The sequence below is a fragment of the Symphalangus syndactylus genome, chromosome 7, assembly GCF_028878055.3.
Source record: "Symphalangus syndactylus isolate Jambi chromosome 7, NHGRI_mSymSyn1-v2.1_pri, whole genome shotgun sequence".
In the NCBI taxonomy this organism is placed as follows: domain Eukaryota; kingdom Metazoa; phylum Chordata; class Mammalia; order Primates; family Hylobatidae; genus Symphalangus; species Symphalangus syndactylus.
The window spans coordinates 79,166,605-79,194,160 of record NC_072429.2 but is presented as its reverse complement, the minus strand read 5'-3'; the positions used below and the strand labels follow the sequence as shown (position 1 = coordinate 79,194,160).

At 37.7% G+C, this 27,556-nt stretch overlaps 1 protein-coding gene across 2 annotated transcripts in view; it reads left to right on the top strand.

Moving 5' to 3' along the window:
• ZNF704 (zinc finger protein 704) overlaps nucleotides 1-27,556 on the top strand; it is a 263,019-nt gene that overhangs the window by 44,359 nt on the left and 191,104 nt on the right. For both annotated transcript variants that reach the window (XR_010121895.1, XM_055286600.2), the window contains exon 2: nucleotides 7,242-7,483. Coding sequence is in view for 1 of the 2 variants with exons in the window: in XM_055286600.2 (XP_055142575.1) it covers nucleotides 7,242-7,483 (242 nt within the window). In the remaining variant the exon portion in view is untranslated. The remainder of the gene's footprint in view (nucleotides 1-7,241; nucleotides 7,484-27,556) is intronic.

Here is a 27,556-nt window from a genome sequence, read left to right as displayed (position 1 = left end):
TGTCAATTTTTGTTTCAACTTAATACTGTGAATACTTAAATATTTAATTAACATAATACTTGACACTTAGAAGCAATTTATAATCATCAAAACTAGGCCTTTGTTTTCTTTCTTTATCCCTGTTGTTTAGAGTTTTCTTGTTGTAACGTAGGTTAGGAATGGACTGGTAGAGAAGTGAAAAACTCTCCCCTCTCTCCCCACCTCCAGGCAGAGAGACTTACACAGCGCATTGACTAGTGATGGATGTTTAACATACTTGTCCTTACGTCTGTTGATTTTCTAAACACATTTTTATCATTTATTTCATTTGTGGAAGTCTGAAATATTTTATGTCTTTCTATTGTATATTGATGTCATTAAAACAGTGAACACTTAAAAACAGACACTAGATTTTCTTTTATCTTTGATTTCATTAATACCGTCTAAGAAATATTGTGAGTTTTTAATGAGTTACAAGTAAACCAAAGTGGGTGACCATCTTCCTGTGGAGCTGGGTATATGTCTGACAGGAAAACCATGGGAAGAGAATCTTCTTTTCTTCCTAGTAGGAGAGGCCAAGATGAGAATGGAGCTCTGTGTAGTGCTCTATGTGTCATAGGAAAGATCCATGCCAGCCAAGTGGATTCCAAGGCCCAAGTCACCCCTGGACTCTGGAAAGTCTCATGTTGGGGCAGATGCCATGACTCCAGCATGCATGTATTTCAGTTTTCCTTTAGTCTGAGAATTTCTAGTCATTAATACCTTCCTTTACCAGTCTCTGCTATGATCAAACACACATATTCTCCTTGTATTCTGAAAATGAGTTATGCTTATGGCCTTAAATTCTATAAATCCAAATCTATTTGATTAAAGCCTTTGTGCTTTTTCTCCTACTGAAAATTAAAAAGAAACAAGCATATATTCTATTTAAATGGGAGAGTGAAGATTTACTGACTTCACATGATCCCACTGGAGGAAATGGATTGTATCACAGGCCCGTGAAATATCTCATGATTGTGCATTTTTTGAAATACACCCCACTAATTAGTGAGGCTCCAGATTAACAGATAGACTCATCTTTGTACAATACAACTTTAACTGGTTGTCTCCAGTCCTCATTTACAGTACCAATTACCTCACAGAAACCTTTCTTTAGCTTCAGTCTCCTTTTTCAGTTACAACAAAGTCTGAAGTAACAAGATTCAGTTCATTAAGGTTTAATTTTATATTTGTCTCCCACCATAATCATCATTACATTTAGTTACAAATGATAAGAAAATTATTCTAACTTCTTTATCATGGGGCCTTAGAAGGGATTTTGTTAAAATCTTAACTGCTGAGTAGAATGTAAAAATTTTCTCCCATTCTGTAGGTTGCCTGTTCACTCTGATGGTAGTTTCTTTTGCTGTGAAGAAGCTCTTTAGTTTAATTAGATCCCATTTGTCAATTTTGGCTTTTGTTGCCAAAATTTTGTTGCTTTGGTGTTTTAGTCATAAAGTCCTTGCCCATGCCTATGTCCTGAATGGTATTGCCTAGGTTTTCTTCTAGGGTTTTTATGGTTCTAGGTCTAACATTTAAGTCTTTAATCCATCTTGAAATAATTTTTGTATAAGGTGTAAGGAAGGGATCCAGTTTCAGCTTTCTACATATGGCTAGCCAGTTTTCCCAGCACCATTTACTAAATAGGGAATCCTTTCCCCATTTCTTGCTTTTGTCAGGTTTGTCAAAGATCAGATGGTTGTAGATGTGTGGTATTATTTCTGAGGGCTCTGTTCTGTTCCATTGGTCTATATCTCTGTTTTGGTACCAGTACCATGCTGTTTTGGTTACCATAGCCTTGTAATATAGTTTGAAGTCAGGTGGCGTGATGCCTCCAGCTTTGTTCTTTTGGCTTAGGATTGACTTGGCAATGCGGGCTCTTTTTTGGTTCCATATGAACTTCAAAGTGGTTTTTTTCCAATTCTGTGAAGAAAGTCATTGGTAGCTTGATGGGGATGGCATTGAATCTATAAATTACCTTGGGCAGCATGGCCATTTTCACAATACTGATTCTTCGTATCCATGAGCATGGAATGTTCTTCCATTTGTTTGTGTCCTCTTTTATTTCCTTGAGCAGTGGTTTGTAGTTCTCCTTGAGGAGGTCCTTCACATCCCTTTTAAGTTGGATTCCTAGGTATTTTATTCTCTTTGAAGTAGTTGTGAATGGGAATTCACTCATGATTTGGCTCCCTGTTTGTCTGTTATTGGTGTATAGGAATGCTTGTGATTTTTGCACATTGATTTTGTATCCTGAGACTTTCCTGAAGTTGCTTATCAGCTTAAGGAGATTTTGGGCTGAGACAGTGGGGTTTTCTAGATATACAGTCATGTCATCTGCAAACAGGGACAATTTGGCTTCCTCTTTTCCTAATTGAATACCCTTTATTTCTTTCTCCTGCCTGATTGCCCTGGCCAGAACTTCCAACACTGTGTTGAATAGAGTGGAGAGAGAGGGCCATCCCTGTCTTGTGCCAGTTTTCAGAGGGAATGCTTCCAGTTTTTGCCTATTCAGTATGATATTGGCTGTGGGTTTGTCATAAATAGCTCTTATTATTTTGAGATATGTCCCATCAATACCTACTTTATTGAGAGTTTTTAGCATGAAGGCTGTTGAATTTTGTCAAAGGCCTTTTCTGCATCTATTGAGATAATCATATGGGTTTTTTTCTTTGGTTCAGTTTATATGATGGATTACATTTATTGATTTGTGTATGTTGAACAAGCCTTGCTTCCCAGGGATGAAGCCCACTTGGCTTCATCGTGGTGGATAAGCTTTGTGATATGCTGCTGGATTTGGTTTGCCAGTATTTTATTGAGGATTTTTGCATCAATGTTCATCAGGGATATTGGTCTAAAATTCTCCTTTTTTGTTGTGTCTCTGCCACGCTTTGGTATCAGGATGATGCTGGCCTCATAAAATGAGTTAGGGAGGATTCCCTCTTTTTCTATTGATTGGAATAGTTCCAGAAGGAATGGTACCAGCTCCTCTTTGTACCTCTGGTAGAATTCGGCTGTGAATCCATCAGATCCTGGACTTTTTTTGGTTTATAGGCTATTATTGCCTCAATTTCAGAGCCTGTTATTGGGATCCAACTTCTTCCTGGTTTAGTCTTGGGAGGGTGTATATGTCCAGTTATTTATCCATTTCTTCTAGATTTTCTAGTTTATTTGCATAGAGGTGTTTATAGTATTCTCTGATGGTAGTTTGTATTTCTGTGGGATCGGTGGTGATAGCTCCTTTATGATTTTTTATTGTGTCTATTTGATTCTTCTCTCTTTTCTTCTTTGTTAGTCTTGCTAGTGGTCTATCAATTTTGTTGATCTTTTCAAAAAACTAGCTCCTGGATTCATTAATTTTTTGAAGGGTTTTTTGTGTCTTTACCTCCTTCAGTTCTACTCTGATCTTAGTTATTTCTTGCCTCTGCTACCTTTTGAATGTGTTTGCTCTTGCTTCTTTAGTTCTTTTAATTGTGATGTTAGGGTGTCAATTTTAGATCTTTCCTGCTTTCTCTTGTGGGCATTTAGTGCAATAAATTTCCCTCTACACACTGCTTTAATTGTGTCCCAGAGGTTCTTGTATGTTGTGTCTTTGTTCTCACTGGTTTCAAAGAACATCTTTATTTCTGCCTTCATTTCGTTATGTACCCATTAGTCATTCAGGATCAGGTTGTTCAGTTTCCATGTGGTTGAGTGGTTTAGAGTGAGTTTCTTAATCCTGAGTTCTAGTTTGATTGCACTGTGGTCTGAGAGACAGTTTGTTATAATTTCTGTTCTTTTACATTTGCTGAGGAGTGCTTTACTTCCAACTGTGCGATCAATTTTGGAATCAGTGCAGTGTGGTGCTGAGAAGAATGTATATTCTGTTGATTTGGGGTGGAGAGTTCTGTAGATGTCTATTAGGTCTGCTTGGTGCAAAGCTGAGTTCATTCCTGAATATCCTTGTTAACTTTCTGTCTTGTTGATCTGTCTAATGTTGACAATGGGGTGTTAAAGTCTCCCATTATTATTGTGTGGGAGTCTAAGTCTCTTTGTCAGTCTCTAAGGACTTGCTTTATGAATCTGGGTGCTCCTGTATTGGGTACATATATATTTAGGATAGTTAGCTCTTCTTGTTGAATTGATCCCTTTACCATTATGTAATGGCCTTCTTTGTCTCTTTTGATCTTCGTTGGTTTAAAATCTGTTTTATCAGAGACTAGGATTGCAACCCCTGCTTTTTTTTGTTTTCCGTTTGCTTGGTAGATCTTCCTCCATCCCTTTATTTTTAGCCTGTGTATGTCTCTGCACGTGAGATGGGTTTCCTGAATACAGCACACTGATGAGTCTTGACTCTTTATCCAATTTGCCAGTCTGTGTCCTTTAATTGGGGCATTTAGCCCATTTACATTAAAGGTTAATATTGTTATGTGTGAATTTGATCCTGTCATTATGATGTTAGTTGGTTATTTTGCTCGTTAGTTGATGCAGTTTCTTCCTAGCATTGATGGTCTTTACAATTTGGCATGTTTTTGCAGTGGCTGGTACTGGTTGTTCCTTTCCATGTTTAGTGCTTCCTTCAGGAGCTCTGTTAGGGCAGGCCTGGTGGTGACAAAATCTCTCAGCATTTGTTTGTAAAGGATTTTATTTCTCCTTCACTTATGAAGCTTAGTTTGGCTGAATATGAAATTCTGGGTTGAAAATTCTTTTCTTTAAGAATGTTGAATATTGGCCCCCACTCTCTTCTGGCTTGTAGAGTTTCTGCCGAGAGATCCAGTCTGATGGGCTTCCCTCTGTGGGTAACCCGACCTTTCTCTCTGGCTGCCCTTAACATTTTTTCCTTTATTTCAGCTTTGGCGAATCTGACAATTATGTGTCTTGGAGTTGCTCTTCTCGAGGAGTATCTTTGTGGTATTCTCTGTATTTCCTGAATTTGAATGTTGGCCTGCCTTGCTAGGTTGGGGAAGTTCTCCTGGATAATATCCTGCAGAGTGTTTTCCAACTTGGTTTCATTCTCCCTGTCACTTTGAGGTACACCAATCAGACATAGATTTGGTCTTTTCACATATTCCCAGATTTCTTGGAGGCTTTGTTTGTTTCTTTTTACTCTTTTTTCTCTAAACTTCTCTTCTCACTTCATTTCATTCATTTGAGCTTCAATCACTGATACCCTTTTTTCTCTAAACTTCTCTTCTTGCTTCATTTCATTCATTTGAGCTTCGATCACTGATACCCTTTTTTCCACTTGATCAAATCGGCTGCTGAAGCTTGTGCATGCGTCACGTAGTTCTCGTGCCATGGTTTTCAGCTCCATCAGGTTATTTAAGGTCTTCTTTACACTGTTTATTCTAGTTAGCCATTTGTCTAATCTTTTTTCAAAGTTTTTACCTTCTTTGCAATGGGTTCGAACATCCTCCTTGAGCTGCAGTGGGCTCCACCAGGTTTGAGCTTCCCAGCCGTTTTGTTTACCTACTCAAGCCTCAGCGATGGCTGATGCCCCTCCCCCAGCCTCGCTGCCATCTTGCAGTTTGATCTCAGACTGCTGTCCTTGCAGTGAGCAAGGCTTCGTGGGCGTGGGACCCTCTGAGCCAGGTGCAGGATATAGTCTCCTGGTGTGCTGTTTGCTAAGGCCATTGGAAAAGCACAGTGTTAGGGTGAGAGTGTCCTGATTTTCCAGGTACCATCTGTCACGGCTTCCCTTGGCTAGGAAAGGGAATTCCCTGACGCTTTGCGCTTCCTGGGTGAGGCAATGCCCCACCCTGCTCTGTGGGCTGCACTCACTGTCTGACAAGCCCCAGTGAGATGAACCTGGTACCTCAGTTGGTAATGCAGAAATCCCCCATCTTCTGCATCACTAAGGCTGGGAGCTGTAGACTGGAGCTGTTCCTATTTGGCCATCTTGGAACTTCCATCCTGAAAAAGGGCTAATATCCAGAATCTACAAAGATCTTAAACAAATTTACAAGAAAAAAATCAAACAACCCTATCAAAAAGTGGGCAAAGGATATGAACAGATACTTCGCAAAAGAAGACATTTATGCAGCCAACAGACACATGAAAAAATGCTCATCATCACTGGCCATCAGAGAAATGCAAATCAAAACCACAGCGAGATACCATCTCACACCAGTTAGAATGGCAATCATTAAAAAGTCAGGAAACAACAGGTGCTGGAGAGGATGTGGAGAAATAGAAACACTTTTACACTGTTGGTGGGACTGTAAACTAGTTCAACCATTGTGGAAGTCAGTGTGGCAATTCCTCAGGGATCTAGACCTAGAAATACCATTTGACCCAGCCATCCCATTAGTGGGTATATACCCAAAGGATTATAAATCATGCTGCTATAAAGACACATGCACACATATGTTTATTGTGGCACTGTTCACAATAGCAAAGAGTTGGAACCAACCCAAATGTCTCATCAATGATAGACTGGATTAAGAAAATGTGGCACATATACACCATGGAATACTATGCAGCCATAAAAAAGGATGAGTTCATCACATGTTCTCACTCATAGGTGTGAACTGAACAATGAGAACACTTGGACATAGGGTGGGGAACATCACTCACTGGGGCCTGTCATGGGTTGGGGGGAGGGGGAAGGGATAGCATTAGGAGATATACCTAATGTAAATGATGAGTTAACGGGTGCAGCACACCAACATGGCACATGTATACATATGTAACAAACCCGCACGTTGTGCACATGTACCCTAGAACTTAAAAGTATAATAAAAAAAATTAAAATAAATTAATAAAAAAATCTTAACTGCTGGGGATGAAGGATAAGAAACCAACTACAGAGTGTGGTTAAGACCAGTATTATTAGCTAAAAAGAAAGTTTGATTTTATACATTAGCTGTCTTCTATTAAACATGATAATCAGACTGAAATATTTAAGGGTTTACTTGAATTTTCTTAATTTTGGGAGATAAAACAATGATGTTTTGCATTTAAAAAAATTAGAGGTATTATGCTTTTCAAATCTTTGTTTTTGTATACCTATGAGGCATTTTTTTGTGTGTTTGTGATGTTTCTTATTTGCATTATTACAGATGCATTGATTATATATTATTTTGTGAAGTTATTTTATTTCTATGTTGCATTTTTTCGTTAAAATTATACAATCTTTCAGATGAACAGAGAGGACAGTGTCTGTAATCTCTCCTCACCACCATCTGCAGTAGTCTTACAAAGGTGATGTTTTATGTGAGTAAGAATTTCTGTGTTTCATTTCACAGGTGGGGAGCATTAAGCGAGAAATGACCTTCACATTTCAGTCAGAGGACTTAAAACGTGACTCTAGTAAAAAAATGTCTCATCAACACGTGTTTTCCTTGGCCATGGAGGAAGATGTGAAAACAGCAGACACCAAAAAAGCCAGCCGGATCCTTGACCATGAAAAAGAAAACACTCGCTCCATCTGTCTCCTTGAGCAAAAAAGAAAAGTTGTTTCCTCCAATATTGATGTTCCTCCAGCAAGGTAAGGGAACATTAAATCTCACATGTGTCTGCCCCAGGAAGTTGGTGGAGAGCATGCATAATCTCTGCCAGTGTACAGATTCTCTTCAGTATATAGACATATGAAAGGTTTTCTGCCAAGAATTTTTTTCTATTGCTTGTGTGAAATAGAGCAGGTGGCCTTACTCTTCAGAACTGACTTTGAGGCTGCTGTAGTTGGAACTATTGTAGCTCTAGAAAAGAATGTTTTATTCAGTTTTAATAAATGAATAATAAAGAGCAAAAGAATAAATGCAAAAAAATAGGATGAAACATCATATAGAGGACTGAGCATGCATTAAGTAGGACTGTAGCCACTTCAAAGCAAGTGTACACAGATCTTTGGTCAGAGGTTGGTAAACTATAGCTGCAGGCCAAATTCAGCCCCTGATCTGTTTTTCTGTGGCCTGTAACATAAGAATGGTTTTACTTTTTTTTTTCAAATGGAGATAGGGTCTGGTTCTGTCGCTCAAGCTGGAGTGCAGTGACGCAAAGGTAGCTCACTGCGGCTTTGAACTTCTGAGCTCAAGCAGTCCTCCTGCCTCAGGCTCTAGTGTAGCTGGGCTGGGACTACAGGCATATGCAGCCATGCCCAGCTAATTACTTTTATTTTTTGTAGAGATGGTGTCTCACTATGTTACCCAGGCAGGTCTCAAACTCCTGAGCTCAAGCGATTCTCCCACCTCAGCCTCCGAAAGTGCTGGGATTACAGGCGTGAGTTGCTGTGCCTGGCCTGCCTTGTTAATGGCCTAAAAGAAATGAAGAATAGGCGACACAGACCACAGGTGGTCTGCAAAGTCTAAAATATGGAAAAGAAAAAAAAAGAAAAAAGTTGGTGATGCCTGGTTTATATCTTGATAATCTTTGTATGATAGATCTACTTTAAAACTCAACCAAGGGGGTTTATCTGAAATATCAAAAGGCCTTTGTCTTTCTAAAAACAAGTAAAAAAGGCCTTTGTCACATTATAATTTTATTTAAACCACATCCAATAGCACTGAACCAAAGGACAATATTCTGGCAGAATGACAGTGGCAGTGGTGGCACATACATATTAGACCTTTTACTTTCTTGCATATCATTTGTCTCACCTAGAAAACAAGCTCCATGTCGGCAGGGATTTTAGATTACTCTGTTCATGCTTTATCCCTAGCCCTGGAACAGTGCTTAATTATGTTCTGGGGACTCATGAATATTTGTCAGATGAAAAAAAGAAAGAAAATGCTGTAGCATGAGAGATTGCTTATTTATAATATGTGTGCCACATTTTGTTGCCAAAAATCATTTATAATGAAACTTAGAGCTTATAGCAATTGTTTGAGAAGTCCTGCATTTGTCCAAGTGATTTCTAACAGCTAACCAGGAAAACAGTACCTTTGGAAGAGGAATAAATGTGCCTTTCCTGCCTGTTCACTTTTTGTAATTAAAGTTTCATTTCTTTCTATATTAAATCAAAAGTATCTTCTCTAGAAAATTATTATTTTCTCCCATTGCCAGATTTGTCAGACTTTCTAAAATTATAGGCCTCTTAGTTTTCTTTAACCTTTAATTGAAAATTTTCACATATTCATTACTTCTGTTTAACTACTTGGAATTATTTGCTTTGCTAATGTTTTTCATATAAATACATGTTAAATTATTTAAGATTATTTCCTTCTACTGTGGCATGGTTGTGAAACATTTTATCATACCCTGACCCTCATAGGCATCTCAATTTGTATTTGTTGTTTGGTTGTCTCATAGGTAACTGACATGTTAACAATTTGAAATGTGAAGAACTGTGCTTTTTTTTTTTTCCTAAGTCTGTAGGGCGAAAGTTAGACTTCCAGTGTCAGTTTAGTACCAACTTGCAATTCTGTAGGGCTTATTCTATATAAAATTTCCATTAGACCATTGTATATGTTAAAAGACCTGGAATTAATGATTTTAAATTGCCATAGGTTTTTTTAAGTATACCTTTATTCTTTAATTCCACCTCACTTGGAGCACTTGCTGGGGAAAATAATGAAAAGAGGAAGAAGAAAGATGTTTTCTGCCTTTTCTGACTCTGGTATGTAGGATATTTCCCACCTTTTCAAGTTCACTGAATGTACTTAAAAGTACATGAGCCCATGCCAGTGTTATTGTGAGGTTCTTAAACAGTGTGGGAAAGTTAATTAGGTTTTAAATCCATTAATGCACAGCAAAAATCCCCCAATGACAAGATATAATTTAGATGTATTAATCTATTATGAGAAATACTACTTAAGGCTTCTTTGTTTGGGGTGTCTACTAATGTACTTGTTTTCATTGCTATAGTAGGAATTTAATCTTCATAAATACAGTGTGCCAGCAGTTGGTGAGACAAGTTGCTTTTTAAAAAAAAATGATGATGAAGGAATCAAGCATTGTGGATTATACTGATCAGACTCTCAAACTCTATTTCCATTTACTGTTACCAAGTTTAATAAATGTCAGACTTCCCACTGTCACCTAAGTATATCAATATTTGGTTTTAAAGAAACTTATTTACCTGATACAGTAGGAAGATGTAGGATTTTCCTTTTGTTTACTAAGAAGAAATATATCTGTTGACAGGTATGAATAATGAACTTTGAGTAAATCTATAGTATAGTGAAATTTATCAATACACAGAAATCTATATACAATTGGCCCTGTGTATCCATGGGTTCTGCACCTGTGGGTTCAACCAACCACCAAGTGAAAATATCTGGAAAAAAATTGTCTATACCAAACATGTACAGACATATTTTCTTGTCTTTATTTCCTAAACAATACAGTATAACAACTATTTCCATAGTGTTTACATTGTATTAGTTATTATAAGTAATCCAGAGCTGCTTTAAAGTATACCAGAGGATGTGCTAGGTTATATTTAAATACTATGGCATTTTATATAAGAGACTCGAGCATCTGCTGATTTTGTATCTGTAGGGAGTCCTGGAACCAACCCCCCATGGGTACTGAGGAATATCTGTATCCATATCTTATAAAATATGTAATAAATGTTTAAAAATATATATATGATATTTTGGCCAAAAAGCAGGATAATCATTTTAGGCCCATAGAATGCGGAGTTCTTCAATCATTTAAAATCAGTTCACTGTAACGTTTCTCACTTTATCTTTTGCTTATTCTCATTAAAGCTAAGATTTTTGTTGAACTTTACTTTCTCTGGTTTGTAAAATGAAACTCAAAGTTTATTTTCTGAGGTTTACATAATAAAAGCAATACATGTATTTCAATTGCTTATTTCATGTAACTAGAGAGATCTGGGAACCCCTTCCCACCTTACTGTCTACCTCACTGTGGTTTCAGATCTCCTGCCTGCATTCAACAGGTATTTCTTGAGTACCTGCTACAAACCCAGACTCAGTAAAAATAATGAGTGAGGTGCCAGCCTTCCTGGAGGTTACGGTGGAATGAGAGGGACAGACACATATGTAGCTAATTTTAAATAACAGTTCCTGATTTGCTCCCTTCCCATTAGGACTGGGGGTAAATTTGTAATTAAAGGAAAATCTTTTAGTTTTAAGAAAGTTATTAATTTGATATGTCTATTTAAAAGCCCAATTTTTTTTATTGATATCTTTTTCAAGATAGGGACGATTGAAATAGAAAAGGAAGAACTCAGTATCAATACAAACTCCCTGTTTGTTTACCCAGTATTTGAGAACCAATTTTAAAGGTGCTAGTTTCAGAAAAATATAAATTTAAGTAAGCTATTAATCCAGATGTGTTAGGCTGGGTCACTGGAGAAGCAAATGCCAAGACAGGATTAAACATGCAAACGTTTTAGTAAGAGAAACACCTGAGGGAGAAATGGGACAGGAGGGAGACGCATGTCAGCGCAGTGATGGAGAGAGGGCAGGAAAGTTGGAGGGAAGTGTCCTAGGTAGCTGGGCAAGGCCCTCAGGAGTCCTGCATTGGTAACCCTGCTGTACTCCATCATTTGCTGGGAGCAGCATGTGGGAGCTGTGGCCTTGGCACAAATGCAGCAGATGGTTTCAGCGGCCAGCAGCTGGGCCCTTCCTTGGTCAGTTAGCTCCCTGTTATTGGAGATCTGTAAGGTGCGTTCTCATGGCTGCCTTCCTCCCACCCCACAATATTGTACTTTATATATTAAAAGTGCCCTAGGCTGTGCGGGCTTGAGACAGGGGCCAGTCTCCTTGCCCTTTGAGTTATCAGTGCAGACTACCTGAAATCTTCATTGTTTAAGAGGGCCCTAAGCTTCCTGTGAAAAAATGGTAACTGATTGTTTGGCCCTAGGATCCTAAAATTCTTTAATAAATTAATTGAGTCATGAGAGGAAAGAATACAAACTACCCCTCTTCTGAGTTTCCTGGGGTTGGTAGGAACAATCTTTACTGTAGGAGAGTCTGCTTACCCCTGGGATATTGCTTGATTGATTTCAAGGAAAAAACACTACTTTCTTTTTTGAGGGTGATTTGGAGTAAGTGCATTATAGAGTTGGGTACTCAAAGTATTCTTCAAATTATTCAACTTTCCTCAGGAGAGATAACTACACAGAAAGAGAGGGCAAGAGTATGTGAGAGCACATGAGCAAGCACTGTTTCTCTTTAATTAAAGATTTATCATTAACAGAAAGAAAATTTATTCCTAGCTTTTAGGATCATTGGAGAGCAGTAATTGGGTTGGGGATAACAAGTATTAAAAGTGTTGATGCTAATTGTTGCGATAGCAATCACTCAAGGGCTGATCCATCTCTGAGAGAGATGAAAATACTAGTTTCATTGATCCCTATGGAGAGTTGAGGAAAATAGGCTTCAAGAGTTTAAGGACAGGAAAAGAGAGCATGTTTGAAAGGTTCATCCATGTGATAGCATGTGTCAGTACTTCATTTGTTTGCCAAAATATTTTATTTCATAGACATACCACATTTTGTTTATCCACTCATCAGTTAATAGACATTCGAGTTTGGAAAAGAAGGCTGGCCAGATCATGTTGAGCTATACTGATTGTGTGAAGGATGTTTAAATTCCATTTTTATGTCACTGAGAAGGATTTCGTGGAGGAGAATATGATTTCATTCATCTCAATGGAAGATCACTTTAGCTGTTATCAAAGGAGGACAAGAATCGACAAAGGAAGACCAATCAGGAAGCCACCACATTAGTACAGGAAAGAAATTATGGCAGTTTAGACAAGAGTGACAGTTGAGATGAAGAGAAGTGGACAGACCAGACCTTGAGGTAGAAGTGAGGCTTCCTGGTTGTAAGAACAGACGGTGACTCTGGCTGATTTAACAAAGAGTGAAATTTTTTGAAAGACCCTCAAGGTAGCTCATAGAGTTGCTGGGAAGGCTGGGGAACCAGGTCAGAAAATGGACAGGAGGGTGAACAGCTGGAAACATAGTTATGTTCATTCACTCTACAGAACCAGTGCTTGCAACTGGGCTTTTTGGCTTCTAAATAAGAGACATCTGTGCTAGGAAATTCTCCAGACACAGAAGCAAATTCAGTCATGAGGCTTCCAAGAAATTGACAAATGTCTATTATTATTAGATTTCTTAACTTCCATTTTGCAAATGAGAAAACAGATTCAGAAAGTTAAGTGACTCACCCAGAAACACATATTTCACCAATGACAGACCTAAGACTGGGATAGGTTTCTGATCTCAAGTGAATTTTTGTTCCTTATCATCACCATTTGTGTTTATTGGAGACCATTAACTTATTGTCATTTACAAATGTAATGCTTAAAATATATTGATAATTCAAGTGTTACTTGTTGTCCAGCCTCTAAAATAATTCAACAGTTAAGCAAGCATTATTAGATAACCTAGATCATTAGAGCCTGACATTTGTTATTGTTTTTGCCAGACATCGTGGTTTTGAAGGTACTGATGCTTAAATTCGTTGGATTTCACCCAAACAGCAATTACAATTTGATTATGCAAAGTAGTAACTGTCTTCTAATTATAACTCTAAAGCTAGAGAAATGTATTAGCAAACCAGTTATAACAAAGAAAAAAGGAAAATTTGGCCAAAAATATTCTTAGACCTAACAGCAGTTTATTAGAATACTACAGATTGTTAGTCTGTGGTTGGAAGAAAACAAACCATATGGTACTATTTGTTTTTCAGGGTTTTAAAATACAGTGATATCATATTTATCACTTGCTGGATAAAATGAAATCATCTTCTCCTTATAGCATGCCATTCTGGGAATTATATAGTTTAAAAGAACTTCAGAAACACATTGACCTTTGAGTTCAAAGTTAGGAAATGATCTGAGCTACAAGCAAAATCCTATAAATACGATGGGAAACTGTGAACTAATTTGGCTCCCATTTTCAATGGTAGTGTCTACATTTTCTCCTTTCTTTTATGTACTTTAGACAATTTATCGAAAGTCGCCTATGTCAAATTTGTAATTAAGTGAGATGAGACAAAAATGGTATCTTTTATTTTTGAATCTCTGGAAGCCTAGCAGTTCCTGGAACAAATGTTTAATGTTTAAATGTGTTAAAAACTTTTCAGGTCACAAACTCTGTAACCAGTATGAGACTACTGAAAAAAAGAAAAAAAGGTCACTTTAACATTTTAAAATATTTCTTTTTAAAAAATAGAGCATTGAAATTTTAGAACATTTCTTTTTAAAAAATAGATTTTGAGGGGAATATAAATGTACTCACTCATGTTAGAGAAATACTGGTACTGTATAATTAGTGGATTCCCCTTAAGAACTCAAGCAATCCCCATAAAGTAGCTATAAAAAACATCTTTTCCAAGAAACTTTTATCCATTTCCATCTCCTCCCATCATTTCAGTAATTCAGGGCAGCAAATAACTGTTGTCTCTGGTTTCTTGCTACAGTCTATTTGCTACACATTTGCCAAAATGATCTTTCTAAAACTCAAGTATAATCATGGAGATAGGGGAATGCAGACAGGGAAATGGTAGGAACCAGTATAATTGATATTATGACATAATGCAACACATTGTGCCATCAGTACACAGTCAAGCCCCATCTTGCTGACGATTTAGATTCTCACATCAACACACAAATCAAATACAGACAAAATTGTTCTTTACAATGTCCTCCATTACCTGTAAGAAGAGAACTCAGTTTGAAAGACTTGCGATCTGAAACCACTTGAAAAAGAAGCAATTCTGTCTCCCTTCTTACTCTGGGGCAAAATTTCATTGAATGGAATGGTGGAATGGTAGGTTTTTGTTTGTTGTTTTTAAAAATAGCCCTCTCTTCCTGCCAAGTGCCTGTAGATGAATTTCTGTAATCTAAATGCACATATGCTGCCACTTCACTCTCCTAATGTTCTATAAAAATGGGAAGGAAGGTAGTAAGGTAAGACGAGAACTTTTTCCAGCAGTTCTCTTTCTTGTACTAACACTAGTAACATTGATGTTATCTCAGTTTTCTTTTCTTTTCTTTTCTTTTTGAGACGGAGTCTTGCTCTGTTGCCCAGGCTAGAGTGCAGTAGCGCAATCTCTGCCTACTGCAAGCTCTGCCTTCCAGGTTCACACCATTCTCCTTGCTTCAGCCTCCCGAGTAGTTGGGACTACAGGCACCCACCACCACGCCCAGCTGATTTTTTTGTATTTTTAGTAGAGACGGGGTTTCACCGTGTTAGACAGGATGGTCTCGATCTCCTGACCTCATGATCCGCCCCCCTCGGCCTCCCAAAGTGCTGGGATTGCAGGCATGAGCCACCGCGCCTGGCCTCTCAATTTTCTTAATTATAGCTTAGGCAAGCTTGTTTTATGACACAAATTTGGCCCATGTAGTGTGTGTGTGTGTGTGTGTGTGTGTGTGTGTTTTAAAGAGAATTTTATACTCTTCTTCTTTTGGTTGATGTTAAAAATGACATTCAAAATTCATAATTTTTTGTGTACTGTAAGTTCTTTATTATAAGCACACATTAGTGCTAGATTATAATGTGTCACCTGTTTAGAATGGCATTGTGAATTTAGAATTCTGATCATAAATATGAATTTTTAAAATAATAATTTATGTCACTGCCATTAATGAAGGATATGCTCTCTGTATCAACAAAGCTTGGGCATTTGCAAGTATCACTTCCAAAGAGTCCTTGGATAATTAGTAAATGTCCTTCTGTGTAAATCATCGTTGGCAGCAAAATGGAGAAAAGTTAAAACTGAAACTTTAGGTGGACCGGTAGCACTGTCGTACGAGGTGGACCATTGGCTTTGTTGCACAGATTGGATATATGAGAATGTTCTAAAATGTTTAGGAGTACCATTATACCACTTTGGTGATGCCTGTGCCATAGTTTGCCTCTGCAGAATTGGTTTACATTTAGATGTGATGCAACATCTTTTTTTCCTCCCTATATCTGCTCAAAGTGTAAATAATTAAGAAATAGAAATAATGAGATTCTTAAAACTCTTCATCTCCCCTTGTCAGTATAGATTCTGTACTCTGCTTTTATTATAGAAAGGCAAATAATAACCAAGATATTGGTCATTTGTTTATCTAAAAAGGATAACATTCAAGCAGCACTGTCCAATAGAAATGTAATGTGAACTATATAATATAAAAATTTGTAATAGCTACATTAAAAATATGAAAAAGAGACAGTAATTGCCATACATTGAGCTCCATAGAGACAGTGCCAGGGAAAATGAGAGCCAGATGGGCACTGGGTGACTCTTGCCTTGCTGAGGAAAAATAATTAAACAGAAGCAAAGGAGATTCTAAGAAGCCTAGAGGCAAAATCCTCAGACTCCAAGAGGCAAAAAGTCATTGTATGCATTCTTTGCGCAAACTTTTTGGGAGGAGAACAGGAAGCAGCGCCCAGATGCTCCCATCAACTTCTCAGAGTTTTCTAAGAATTTCTCAGAGACATGCACCCAGGAGACCTCTTTCGACCTTTCTTCTGTTCTGTTCTGAGTTTCACCCTAAAATCGAAGGAGAACATGCTGGCCTATCCATTGATGATGTTGCGAAGAAACTGGGAGAGATGTGGTATGACACTGCTGCAGATGACAAGCAGCCTTAAGAAAAGAAGGCCTCAAAGCTGCAGGAAAAATACCTAAAGAATATCGCTGCATTTCAAGGTAAAAGGAAAGCCTGATGCTTTCAAAAAAGGGAGTCATCAAGGCCAAAAAAAAGCAAGAAAATAAAGAGGAGGAAGATAAAGAGGAGGGGGAGGAGGAAGATGAAGAAGACGATTATGATGGATAAATTGGTTCTATTGCAGTTTTTTTCTTGTCTATAAAGCAGCTGTCCCCAGCCTTTTTGGCACCAGGGACCAGTTTCATGGCAGACAGTTTTTCCATGGTGGCGGGGGGGGAGGCTATGGTTTTGAGATGATTCAAGTGCATTACATTTATCATTTGATTATCATAAGGAGAGTACAAACTAGATCCCTCACATGCGCAGTTCACAATAGGGTTCACATGCCTATGAGAATCTAATGCCACCACTGATCTGACAGGAGGCAGAACTCAGGTGGTAATGCTTACTTGCCCACTGCAACTCACCTTCGGCTTTGCAGCCCGGTTCCTAACAGGCCATACACTCTTGGGTGGGGGGTGACTGAGGACCCTTGCTATAAAGCATTAACCCCCTTGTACACAACTCACTCCTTTTAAAGAAAAATTTGAAATGTAAGGCTGTGTAAGATTTGTTTTTAAACTGTACAGTGCCTTTTTTTGTATAGTTAACACATTACCACATATGTCTTTAGATAGCCCTGTCCTAGTGGTATTTTCGATAGCCACTAACTGTGCCTGGTACAGTATGGGGGTTATAAATTGGCATGGAAATTTAAAGCAGGTTCTTTTTGGTGCACAGCACAAATGAGTTATATATGGGGATGGTAGTTATTTCATCTTCAGTTATCTCTGATGCAGGTTATATGAAATGATTGTTCTGTCAACTGAATACCATTCTAGTCGCAAAAAAAAAAAAAGGTATAGCTCTTTTGTTGACATTCTGAATGCTTCTAAGTAAATACAATTTTTATTAAAAAATAGGAAAAAGAAACAGGCAAAAATCATTTTAATAACTCATATTATTTAACCCAATATATCGTAAATATCATTATTTGAACATATATCAATATAAAAAGTCATTAATGAGACACTTTCCATTCTTTTTTTTTTGCATGCTAAATCTTAAAAATCTGCTGTATATTTTATAGCACATCTCAGTTTGGACAAGGTACATTTCAAGTGATCTGTAGCCACACGTGGCTAGTGATGACTGTATTGAACAGTGCAGCTTTAGAATAAAGCATAAGTTAATTTTGCATTTCAGTCCAACATCTCATTTATCCCAAAGGCAGTGGTTGGTCTCTTGCTATCTCTCTTTTCCTACTCTAACACACAGGAAGAAAATGCCTTACTCACACTGCTAGGGGTGGAACATAGCTTTCTATGGCAGTGTTTGTTGAGGGTTGGGGTGGCAGGGAGGAGCATCCACGGTAAGGAGGGAAGTGTTTCATCAACTGTGGGCCAGGCAGTATTTAGCTGGAGTAGTTGGAACTAAATAGATTTAGTTAGAAATCTGCGGCACGATTCCTGTATGTCCCCCTAAAGGGAAATGACTCCCAGTTGTGCATAACTGATGTTTAGTACAATTATAATTATTGTGAAGATGTTTAAATTCCATCTAAATCAAAGGAAGGTTAAATGGATATTATCACAGTTCTGGTTCTTTAAAAACATAAAAGCAGGCTTCATTTCCAGAGTTTGAGAGAGCCTCTTTAGTTGTTACCAGATACTCTGACATTCCCCATGGTAGCTACTATTAGAGCAGTTCAAACATACCAAGTAAACATACTGTAGGCTTGGACCACAGTTATCACACTGAATGCATTTGCTCATACTTTTTTTATATTGTAAAAAAATAGCTCATTAATACATACTGCTTGTAAGCTAGGAAATGCAACAAATGCGTCAAATATATATTTTAAAGACTTCTAAGTACAAAGGATTTATTTTGTTACTGGCTTAAACTGTCATTGATTCTTCTTTTAAATATTAACCTTTTTTCTCTCTCCTATAAATAGAGTTCTGGGTGGAGAAATGATAAGGGATAAAGCTGGAGAGTTAGGCTTAACTTGGAATACTTTTAGAATTTGATTTTTATCTGTTAGGTGATGGAGAGTGTTCAGGTGATACCATAAGATTGGCATTTCAAAAATGTCACCTGGTACCCTGTGGGCATGAGAAGCTAGGGAGTGTATACAAGTGTTGACACTGAAAGCAGGAAGAATAATTAAGAGGCAGATGTAGAAATCTGAAAGAAGTAATTGTGAAACCTTTGGCCAATACAAAAGCAACAGAGAAGAGGGCTGTGTTCAAGAGGCCATGGTGAGGATAAAGCTGGTAGGGAGCATAGTAAGGATGAAGAGGGTACTCAGGATGGTGTCACAAATGCTGGCTTGGGCAGCTGGATGGAAAAAATGGTTGATGATGCCAATAAAAAAATAATAATTCAGGAGTAATACAAAAGAAAGTAGATATGAGTGGAGGGAAATCAGAAGTTTGTTCTAAGACATCTTGAATTTAAGATTCCTTTAACAAAGACCTGCATACTTTGAGCAAAAATCAAATAAACAATAAATATATTTGTAAAGAATGGTATGTAGACCAACTTAGTCAAACCATAGTCATGTCGTAAATAAATGTACTAGAAGTGCTTGCTATTTTACCGTATTTTGTTTTAATATATATAACTACTTCTCTACATCTTGATTTTCATACACTGGCATTTCTCAAGGCGAGCTTTGCTTGTACAGCTTAATTCCTAAATGATGAAAAGCTTTTGTTGCTCTCTCCTGCTAAAGGTTTGTTTTGGCTGGATTTGGCACTCATTTCTTCAAGGAAGCTCACAAACTCTGCTTTCTTAACCCCCAAAATAGTATTCGTCTCATAATAGATTTGCCTAACGTTGCTGCCCTTTTCTAAGAGTGACATCTTACAAGGTCATCTGCTATTTTTGCATCCAATTTGCTATCACATATTTTTTTAAAGTGAAGTGTGGCTTTTGTCTGCAGGCTGTGAGGGTTTTGTTTTTTGTTTTGTTTTGTTTTGTTTTGTTTTTGAAATGAAGTCTCACTCACTTTTGTCGCCCAGGCTGGAGTGCAGTGGCATGATCTCAGCTTACTTCAACCTCCACTTCCCAGGTTCAAGCGATTCTCCTGCCTCAGCCTCCTGAGTAGCTGGGACTGCAGGTGTATGCCACCACGCTTGGCTAACTTTTGTGTTTGTAGTAGGACAGGGTTTCACCATGTTGGCCAAGCTGATCTAGAACTCCTGACCTCAAGTGATCTGCCCACCTTGGCCTCCCAAAGTGCTGGGATTACAGATGTCAGGCACTGCACCCAGCTGGATGTGAGGTTTTATCAAATCTTTGTAGAAACTGTATTTTTGTTCTTTGGGATTGATTTTTCCAGGATAACCCTAATCTTTAATGACACGTGGATGTGATCAGACTTTACCAAATTCATCAAAGGCTACTGAATAAAACAGAAAACTATCTTGAACACTGGTGATTGTGAACTGTTTTTGGAGGAACTGTTCTTTCTAACCACAGTTGATAAATATATTAACTATGTGATTTTCAAAATATCACCTCAATTATTTGCACATGCAATGTAATTTTGCAAATACTAAGCAGGTAGCTAGTGTTAATGATTGTTATCAAACGATCACGTTGAAAGTGCCAGACAGCTGCACCACATTTGTAAGGAGGGACCATGAGGAGCATAGCATTGTAGCCTCTGTTGTGCTTCTTAACCATAATAGAATGCATCACCTCCCATTAAAGCTATATTTAAGAATTGTGTTCTCCTTCGTGTTTATTTTTCAGGACTAACAAGTTTCTCTTTTGACTCATTCCTAACAAACAGTGTAGTCATATTTTCCACATATCCGCAAATAAAGTTACAACTTGAAAATTAACATTTGGAGTTGATGTTGCTACAAACCTAAAAAGAGATGCCCTTTGTGATTCACCACCAATGTGTTAAGCCTCAAATCCATCTTCACATTCAATTAATAACTGTCCCTTTCTTTGTAGGCAATTTAAACAACGTATAGTAAGATCTACAACTGAAAAAAACAATCTTTCTACCTTCAGTTGCAGATAATTTGGGGAGGAATATAATTTCAAAGAACAAGAGAGTTCTTGGAAAGTGTGTTTCCACATCGGAGGTAAAATAGTTTAGTAAATCAAACTGGTAGTTAGGAGGGAGGAATTGTGGAGTTCTGCTGCTCCTTGATCTTAAGGAAGTCTTTGGACTTACCCCATGTGTGCACAGGCCAGGAACCTCCTGTACCTCTGCCACACAGGAACTAGCCTTGTAGCCAAAGAGTTTCTTTTCTCCCCACACTGTTTGTCCAAAGCTGGTGGAATAACCCGTTTCTCTTTTAGATTAGATAAGATCAGGCTAAATAGAGAAAACCAAGAATGTTTGGGATTTCACTGCCTCCTTCAAAACTAGAAAGATGCTTAACAGTCTGCTAAGGTTAAAACGAGGTAAAAGCCCATTTTGTGGTTTTAAAAATATTTAACCTATGTTTAACAAGTGTTCATTTATGATATTACTTATTGTTAATAATTTTATAACTGCAGTAACAAATTATAAAAAGACAAGTCATTTCCTCTCAGTGGATCAGACAGTAGTGTACTACATATACATATACAAATATGAATATAAATGTACATATACATTTACATTTTTATACTTTTTTTAATGCAAACAAAAGAAAGATTAAGCAGAGCTGACACATTCATAAGCTAAACGAGCGCATATATTGAACACTTTTTTTTTCTGTAAATATTGGTTCACTGTTAACTTTTTTTGGGGGGGCCAATTAGAAATGTTTGTTGGATACCCACTTAGAAGTAATAGTTGTGGTATGCTGTCCCAAGGCCTATGTTCTAGAGAATTCAGTAAGCCTTTTTTCCTCATTATTTAAAAAACACACCTTTTCACTGGGTAAGAATCTGATGAAATGGCTTCTTAGTTAGCCATTAGCATTGGCTGAGGGCATCCTGCCTCATTCATCACACAATGGCAGACTCTACTCAGCAGTGACAAGCAGCAGCCCCTGGACCCGCCTGCATGTGGCACCCAGAGGCAGGGTTATCTCCTACCCTCTGGGCAAGCAAGAGACCAGTAAGGAACAGGCTTCCATAGCTTGTCATTGATGTGCATGATATTTCAGGGTTCGGAATTGTCTATATTGAGTCACTCCTTCTATTGCCATCATTGTAAATAAAGGAAGACATTATTATAATGGAATTATGGTGCTATATTCCCTATGGAATCATACCCAGCTGAGCTGACTGAGTCTAATGTTGGCTTTCTTTGATCTCAAAAATGAAACCACACTAGTTTGCAAGGTTGCTCCTGCATATGTAGCAAAACCGTAGAGTTTCTGCTTTGGTCATTCCAGCAGTGTGTGGGAAAACCATGCAAAAATGAAAAGTCATTTCTTTGTGTATACATGGTATCAGCTGGAGGACAGTATGGCCCTATATTGCAGTTGTCACAGTCAGAAGTGACCCAGTGGCTGAGGCCTTTGCCGTGAAGGATGCTGCTCTGTTTGGTGTCAGCCTTTTTCTTAACCAGTCCTAGTCAGAATCAGGCAGAATTCCCTGCATTTGCAAGGCTGTGTCTGTGGCATGGCACAGCTCCCACTCTTGGTTGTGGTATTTTGTATCCATGTTATTGAAGCTCCATTTGGTCCTATTTAGCTTCAGAAGAGTGAGCCTTCATGGAAAAAAGGAACCTTCTTCCAAGAAGAGAAATTAAAAACTGAGTTATTCTGAGCCTGTAGCAGAAACTCTGATGTTCAAATATGTTTGTTGCTTCTTCATTCCCCAGACTCTGAGTAATATAATTACATTAATTCCGATTGTCCACATAAAGAAAAAAACACAAACCTTTTCATCTTCTGTCTACCTAGGCTAGAAAGGAAATGAGATATTTAGTCCAGATAATAGCTGTAAAACATACCAGGCATCCCATTGTATATGTTGTGAGCAGTGTTGACTGTGATGGTCATTACGTGATGCCAAGGTCAGGTTTTAGATCTCACGGAGCAGAAAGAATTTTGTGCATCTTGAACATCATCTGCTCCATCCCCCTTATTTGAAAGATGGGAAAATTGGTTTTTTAAAAAAGTTAAGACTTTGGGTTTGAATAATGGACTTAATACATTTTCAAAGCTGATTTTTCAAACTTTACCACATTTTCATTTGTGAGGCAGCGCTTAAAATTCATCATGCACGACTTTCTGTGCTGATGTGCTAATAGTCTTCCTTCTTGTTTGAGAAGAAGAGATGCTACTTTCTGCTCCATCCTATGAAACACACCACCTGCTTCACCAAGCTGGAATGTGGTATTTTTCCACTGAGGAGTACGCTTGTTTTTCCAGGCAGAACACAGCAGTGCTGTTTGAAGACACTGATGATGGCAAAGGATCAAAGGTGGGAGGCGATGGCAGGTGGCAGCTTAGGGAGAGATCAGTGCAACCAATGTGGTGCATTGCTGTCTGCAGACGTACAGGAGCCAAGTGAGAATCCTAGGGTGAGGGAGGACAATTAAAAATCAAAGTCAGGCATATTAGTTCATGTAAATCTGACCATGCTAGGAAATAACAGGGCACTTTTACTATAATCAGAATTATGATCAATCTTGGAAAATGTGATGCTTAATTTGATAGGTAGAACACCAAACCATTTATCTTTGTTTCTTATTCCTGTGCCTTTTGGACACTAAAAGCAAATGAACAAATTTGTTAAAATTCATGAGAAAGAAAAGAAGTAAAAATCCTACAGTGAAAAAACAGTATCTAGTTTTGTATGTTCATTCCTTGACTTTCAGGGACTTTCCACATTTCTCTTAGGTAAGTGAAATTACTCCCAAGTAATGTTGCCTGTTATCTAAGAACAGATGTTAGCTCAAGGCTGGGTCCCCCATAATTCCAGAATTGATAAGGTAGTTGATGGCTATAGTGACTTGTCACCAAAGACCCTGGAATTGAGTAGGTATGGATTCCAGGTTGTGTGCTTGGGAATATGATTCAGTATCTTACCAAAAAAACAGGAATTTTCTTGCTCCAGTTTGTTCTCCATGTTCCCCAGAGCTACAGCATCACAAGCTAGAAGTGCTAGGGAGAAGCAGGGGATGACTACTTAAAAGGCAATAGTAATTCTGTTAAGTGATGAGATGGGTCCCCAAGCTTGAAACTTGCACAGCAGTCAACTAATTGGCCTGTTGATGAAAGGTAAGGTTTTATGTACCTAGTCTTTGCCTACTTCAGGGGTAAGATATTTAATTTTTACAGTTTGATAATGACATTTGTAATTACATTTGAGTAGCATTCTAAAAGGAAGAGTAATAAACCCTAGTAGTCACTACCATATTGACTGCAATGATGATTAGAAATAAGGAATTAATAGAAAAATCAAGTAGTATACTGCAGTTCCCTCACCCCACCAGTCTATGATGAAATTTTCAGCCAGATGAACAGCTTTGCATTTTTGGTGTTAAAATGGCTTTTTTTTTCTTCAACTTCTATTTTAAGTTCAAGGGTACATGTGCAGGATGTACAAGTTTGTTACAGAGGTAAATATGTGCCATGGTGGTTTGCTGCACAGATCATACCATCACCTAGATATTAAGCCCAGTATCCATTAACTGTTCTTCCTGATGCTCTTCCTCCTCCCACCTCCCAGTCCGACAGGCCCCAGTGTGTGTTTTTTCTCACCATGTGTCCATGTATTCTCATCCTTCAGCTCCCACTTATAAGTGAGAAGATGACGTGGTGTTTGGTTTTCTGTTCCTGCATTAGTTTGCTGAGGATAATGGCTTCCACCTCCATCCATGTCCCTGCAAAGGACATAATCTCATTCATTTTCATGGCTGCATAGTATTCCATGGTATATATGTATCACATTTTCTTTATTCAGTCTACAATTGATGGGCATTTAGGTTGATTTCACATCTTTGCTATTGTGAATAGTGCTGCAGTGAACATATGCATGCATGTGTCTTTATAATAGAATAACTTACATTCCCTTGAGTATATACCCAGTAATGGGATTGCTGGGTTAAATGGTATTTCTGCTTCTAGGTCTGTGAGGAATTGCCATACTGTCTTCCACAACAGTTTGACTAATTTACACTCCCAATAGTGTAAAAGCATTCCTTTTTCTCTGCAACCTTACCAGCATCTATTGTTCTTTAATTTTTAATAGCCATTCTGAATGGTGTGAGATGGTATCTCATTATGGATTTGATTTGCATTTCTCTAATGATCAGTGATGTTGAGGTTTTTTTTCATATGTTTGTTGGCCACATGGATGTCTTCTTTTGAGAGGTGTCTTTTCATGTCTTTCCCCACTTTTTAATGGATTTTTTTTTCTTCTAAATTTACTTGAGTTCCTTGTAAACTGGATATTAGACCTTTGTCAGATGGATAGATGTCAAAAGATTTTCTCCTGTAGGTTGTGTGTTCATTCTGATGATAGTTTCTTTTGCCGTACAGAAGCTCTTTAGTTTAATTAGATCCCATTTGTCAATTTTTGCTTGTGTTCTAATTGCTTTTGGTGTTTTCGCCATGAAGTCTTTGCCTGTGCCTATGTCCTGAATGTTATTGCCTAGATTTTCTTCTAGCGATTTTGTAATTTTGGCTTTACATTTAAGTCTTTAATCCATCTTGAGTTAATTTTTGTATATGGTGTAAGAAAGGGGTCCAGTTTTAATATTCTGCATATGGCTAGCCAGTTCTCCCAGCACCATTTATTAAATAGGAAATTCTTTCCCCATTGCTTGTTTTTGTCAGGTATGTCAAAGGTCGGATGGTTGTAGGTGTGCAGTCTTATTTCTGAGTTCTCTATTCTGTTCCACTGGCCTATGTATCTGTGCTTGTACCAGTACCATGCTGTTTTGATTGCTGTAGCCTTGAGGTATAGTTTGAAGATGGGTAGTGTAGTGCCTCCAGCTTTGTTCATTTTACTTAGGACTGTCTTGGCTATTTGGGCTTTTTTCAGTCCATATGAAATTTAAAATAGTTTTTTCTAATTCTGTGAAGAATGTTAATGGTAGTTTAAAGGGAACAGGATTGAATCTAGAAATTACTCTGGGCAGTATGACCATTTTAATGATATGGATTCTTCCTATCCATGAGCATGGAATGTTTTTCCATTTGTTTAGTGTCCTCTGATTTCTTTGAGCAGTAATTTGTATTTCTCCTTGAAGAGTTCTCACTTCCCTTGTAAGCTGTATTCCTAGGTATTTTTTTTTTTTGTAGCAATTGTGAATGAGAGTTCATTCATGATTTGGCTCTCTGCTTACCTATTGTTACTATATAGGAATGCTAGTGATTTTTGCACATTGATTTTTTTTCATCTTGAGACTTTGCTGAAGTTGCTTATTGGCTTGAGAAGCTTTTGGGCTGAGACGATGGGAGTTTCTAGAAATAGGATCTTGTCATCTGTAAACAAAGATAATTTGACTTCCTCTCTTCCTATTTGAATACCGTTATTTCATTCTTTTACCTGATTGCCCTGGTCATAACTTCCAATACTGTGTTGAACAGGAGTAGTGAGAGAGGCCATACTTGTCTTGTGTTGGTTTTCAAGGGGATGCTTCCAGCTTTTGTCTATTCAGTATGATATTGGCTGTGGGTTTGTCATATATGGCTCATATTATTTTGAAGTATGTTCCTTCAGTATCTAGTTTATTGAGAGTTTTTAACATGAAGTGATCTTGAATTTTATCAAAGGCCTTTTCTGCACCTGTTGAGATAATTTTGTGGCTTTTGTCTTTAGTTCTGTTTATGTGGTGAATCACATTTATTGGTTTGTGTATGTCGAACCGACCTTGCATCCTGCAGATGAAGCCAACTTGATTGTGGTGGATAAGCTTTCTGATGTGCTGCCAGATTCCATTTGCCAGTATTTTATTGAGGATCTTTGCATGGATGGTCATCAAGAATATTGGCTTGAAGTTTTGTTTTTGTTGTATCTCTGCCAGGTTTTGATATCAGGATGATGCTGGCCTCATAGAATGAGTTAGGGAGGAGTCCTTCCTTTTCAGTTTTTTGGAATAGTTTCAGTAGAAATATACCAGCTTTTCTTTGTACCTCTGGTAGAATTCATCTGTGAAACCATCTGGGCCTGGGCTTTTTTTTTTTTTTTTTTTTTTTTTGGTTGGTAGGCGTTTATTACTGCCTCAATTTCAGAATTGTTATTGGTCTATTCAGAGATTCTGTTTCTTCCTGGTTCCATCTTGGGAGGGTGTATATGTCCAGGAATTTATCCATTTCTTTTAGATTTTCTAGTTTATGTGGATAGAGGTGTTTATGGTCTTCTCTGATGGTTGTTTATGTTTCTGTGGGGTCAATGTTGATATCCCCGTTATCATTTCTGATTGTGTTTATTTGATTTGTCTCTGTTTTCTTCTTTATTAGTCTGGCCTAGCCATCTATCCATTTTATTAATTTTTTCAAAAAATGAGCTCCTGGATTCATTAATTTTTTGAAGAGTTTTTAATGTCTCTATCTCCTTCAGTTTATCGCTGATCTTGGTTATTTCTTGTCTTCTGCTAGTGTTGGGCTTTGTTCACTCTTGGTTCTCTAGTTCTTTTAGTTGTGACTTCGTTCTTTTAGGTTATTAATTTGAGACCTTTCTAGCTTTTTGATGTGGGCGTTAAGTGCTATAAATTTCCCTCTGCTTTAGCTACGTCCTAGAGATTCTGGTGTGTTGTCTCTTTGTTCTCATTAGTTTCAAAGAACTTCTTGATTTCTGCCTTAATTTCATTATTTAACTAACATTTATTCACGAGCAGGTTGTTCAATTTCCATGTAGTTGTGTGATTTTGAGTGAGGTTCTTAATCTTGAGTTCTAATTTGATTGTGCTGTGATCTGAGAGACTGGTATGATATCAGCTCTTTTGTATTTGCTGTAGAGTGTTTTTACTTCTGATTATGTGATCAGTTTTAGAGTAAGTGTCATGTGGTCATGAGAAGAATGTATATTCTGTTGTTTTGTAGTGGAAAGTTTTGTATATATCTATCAGGAACAC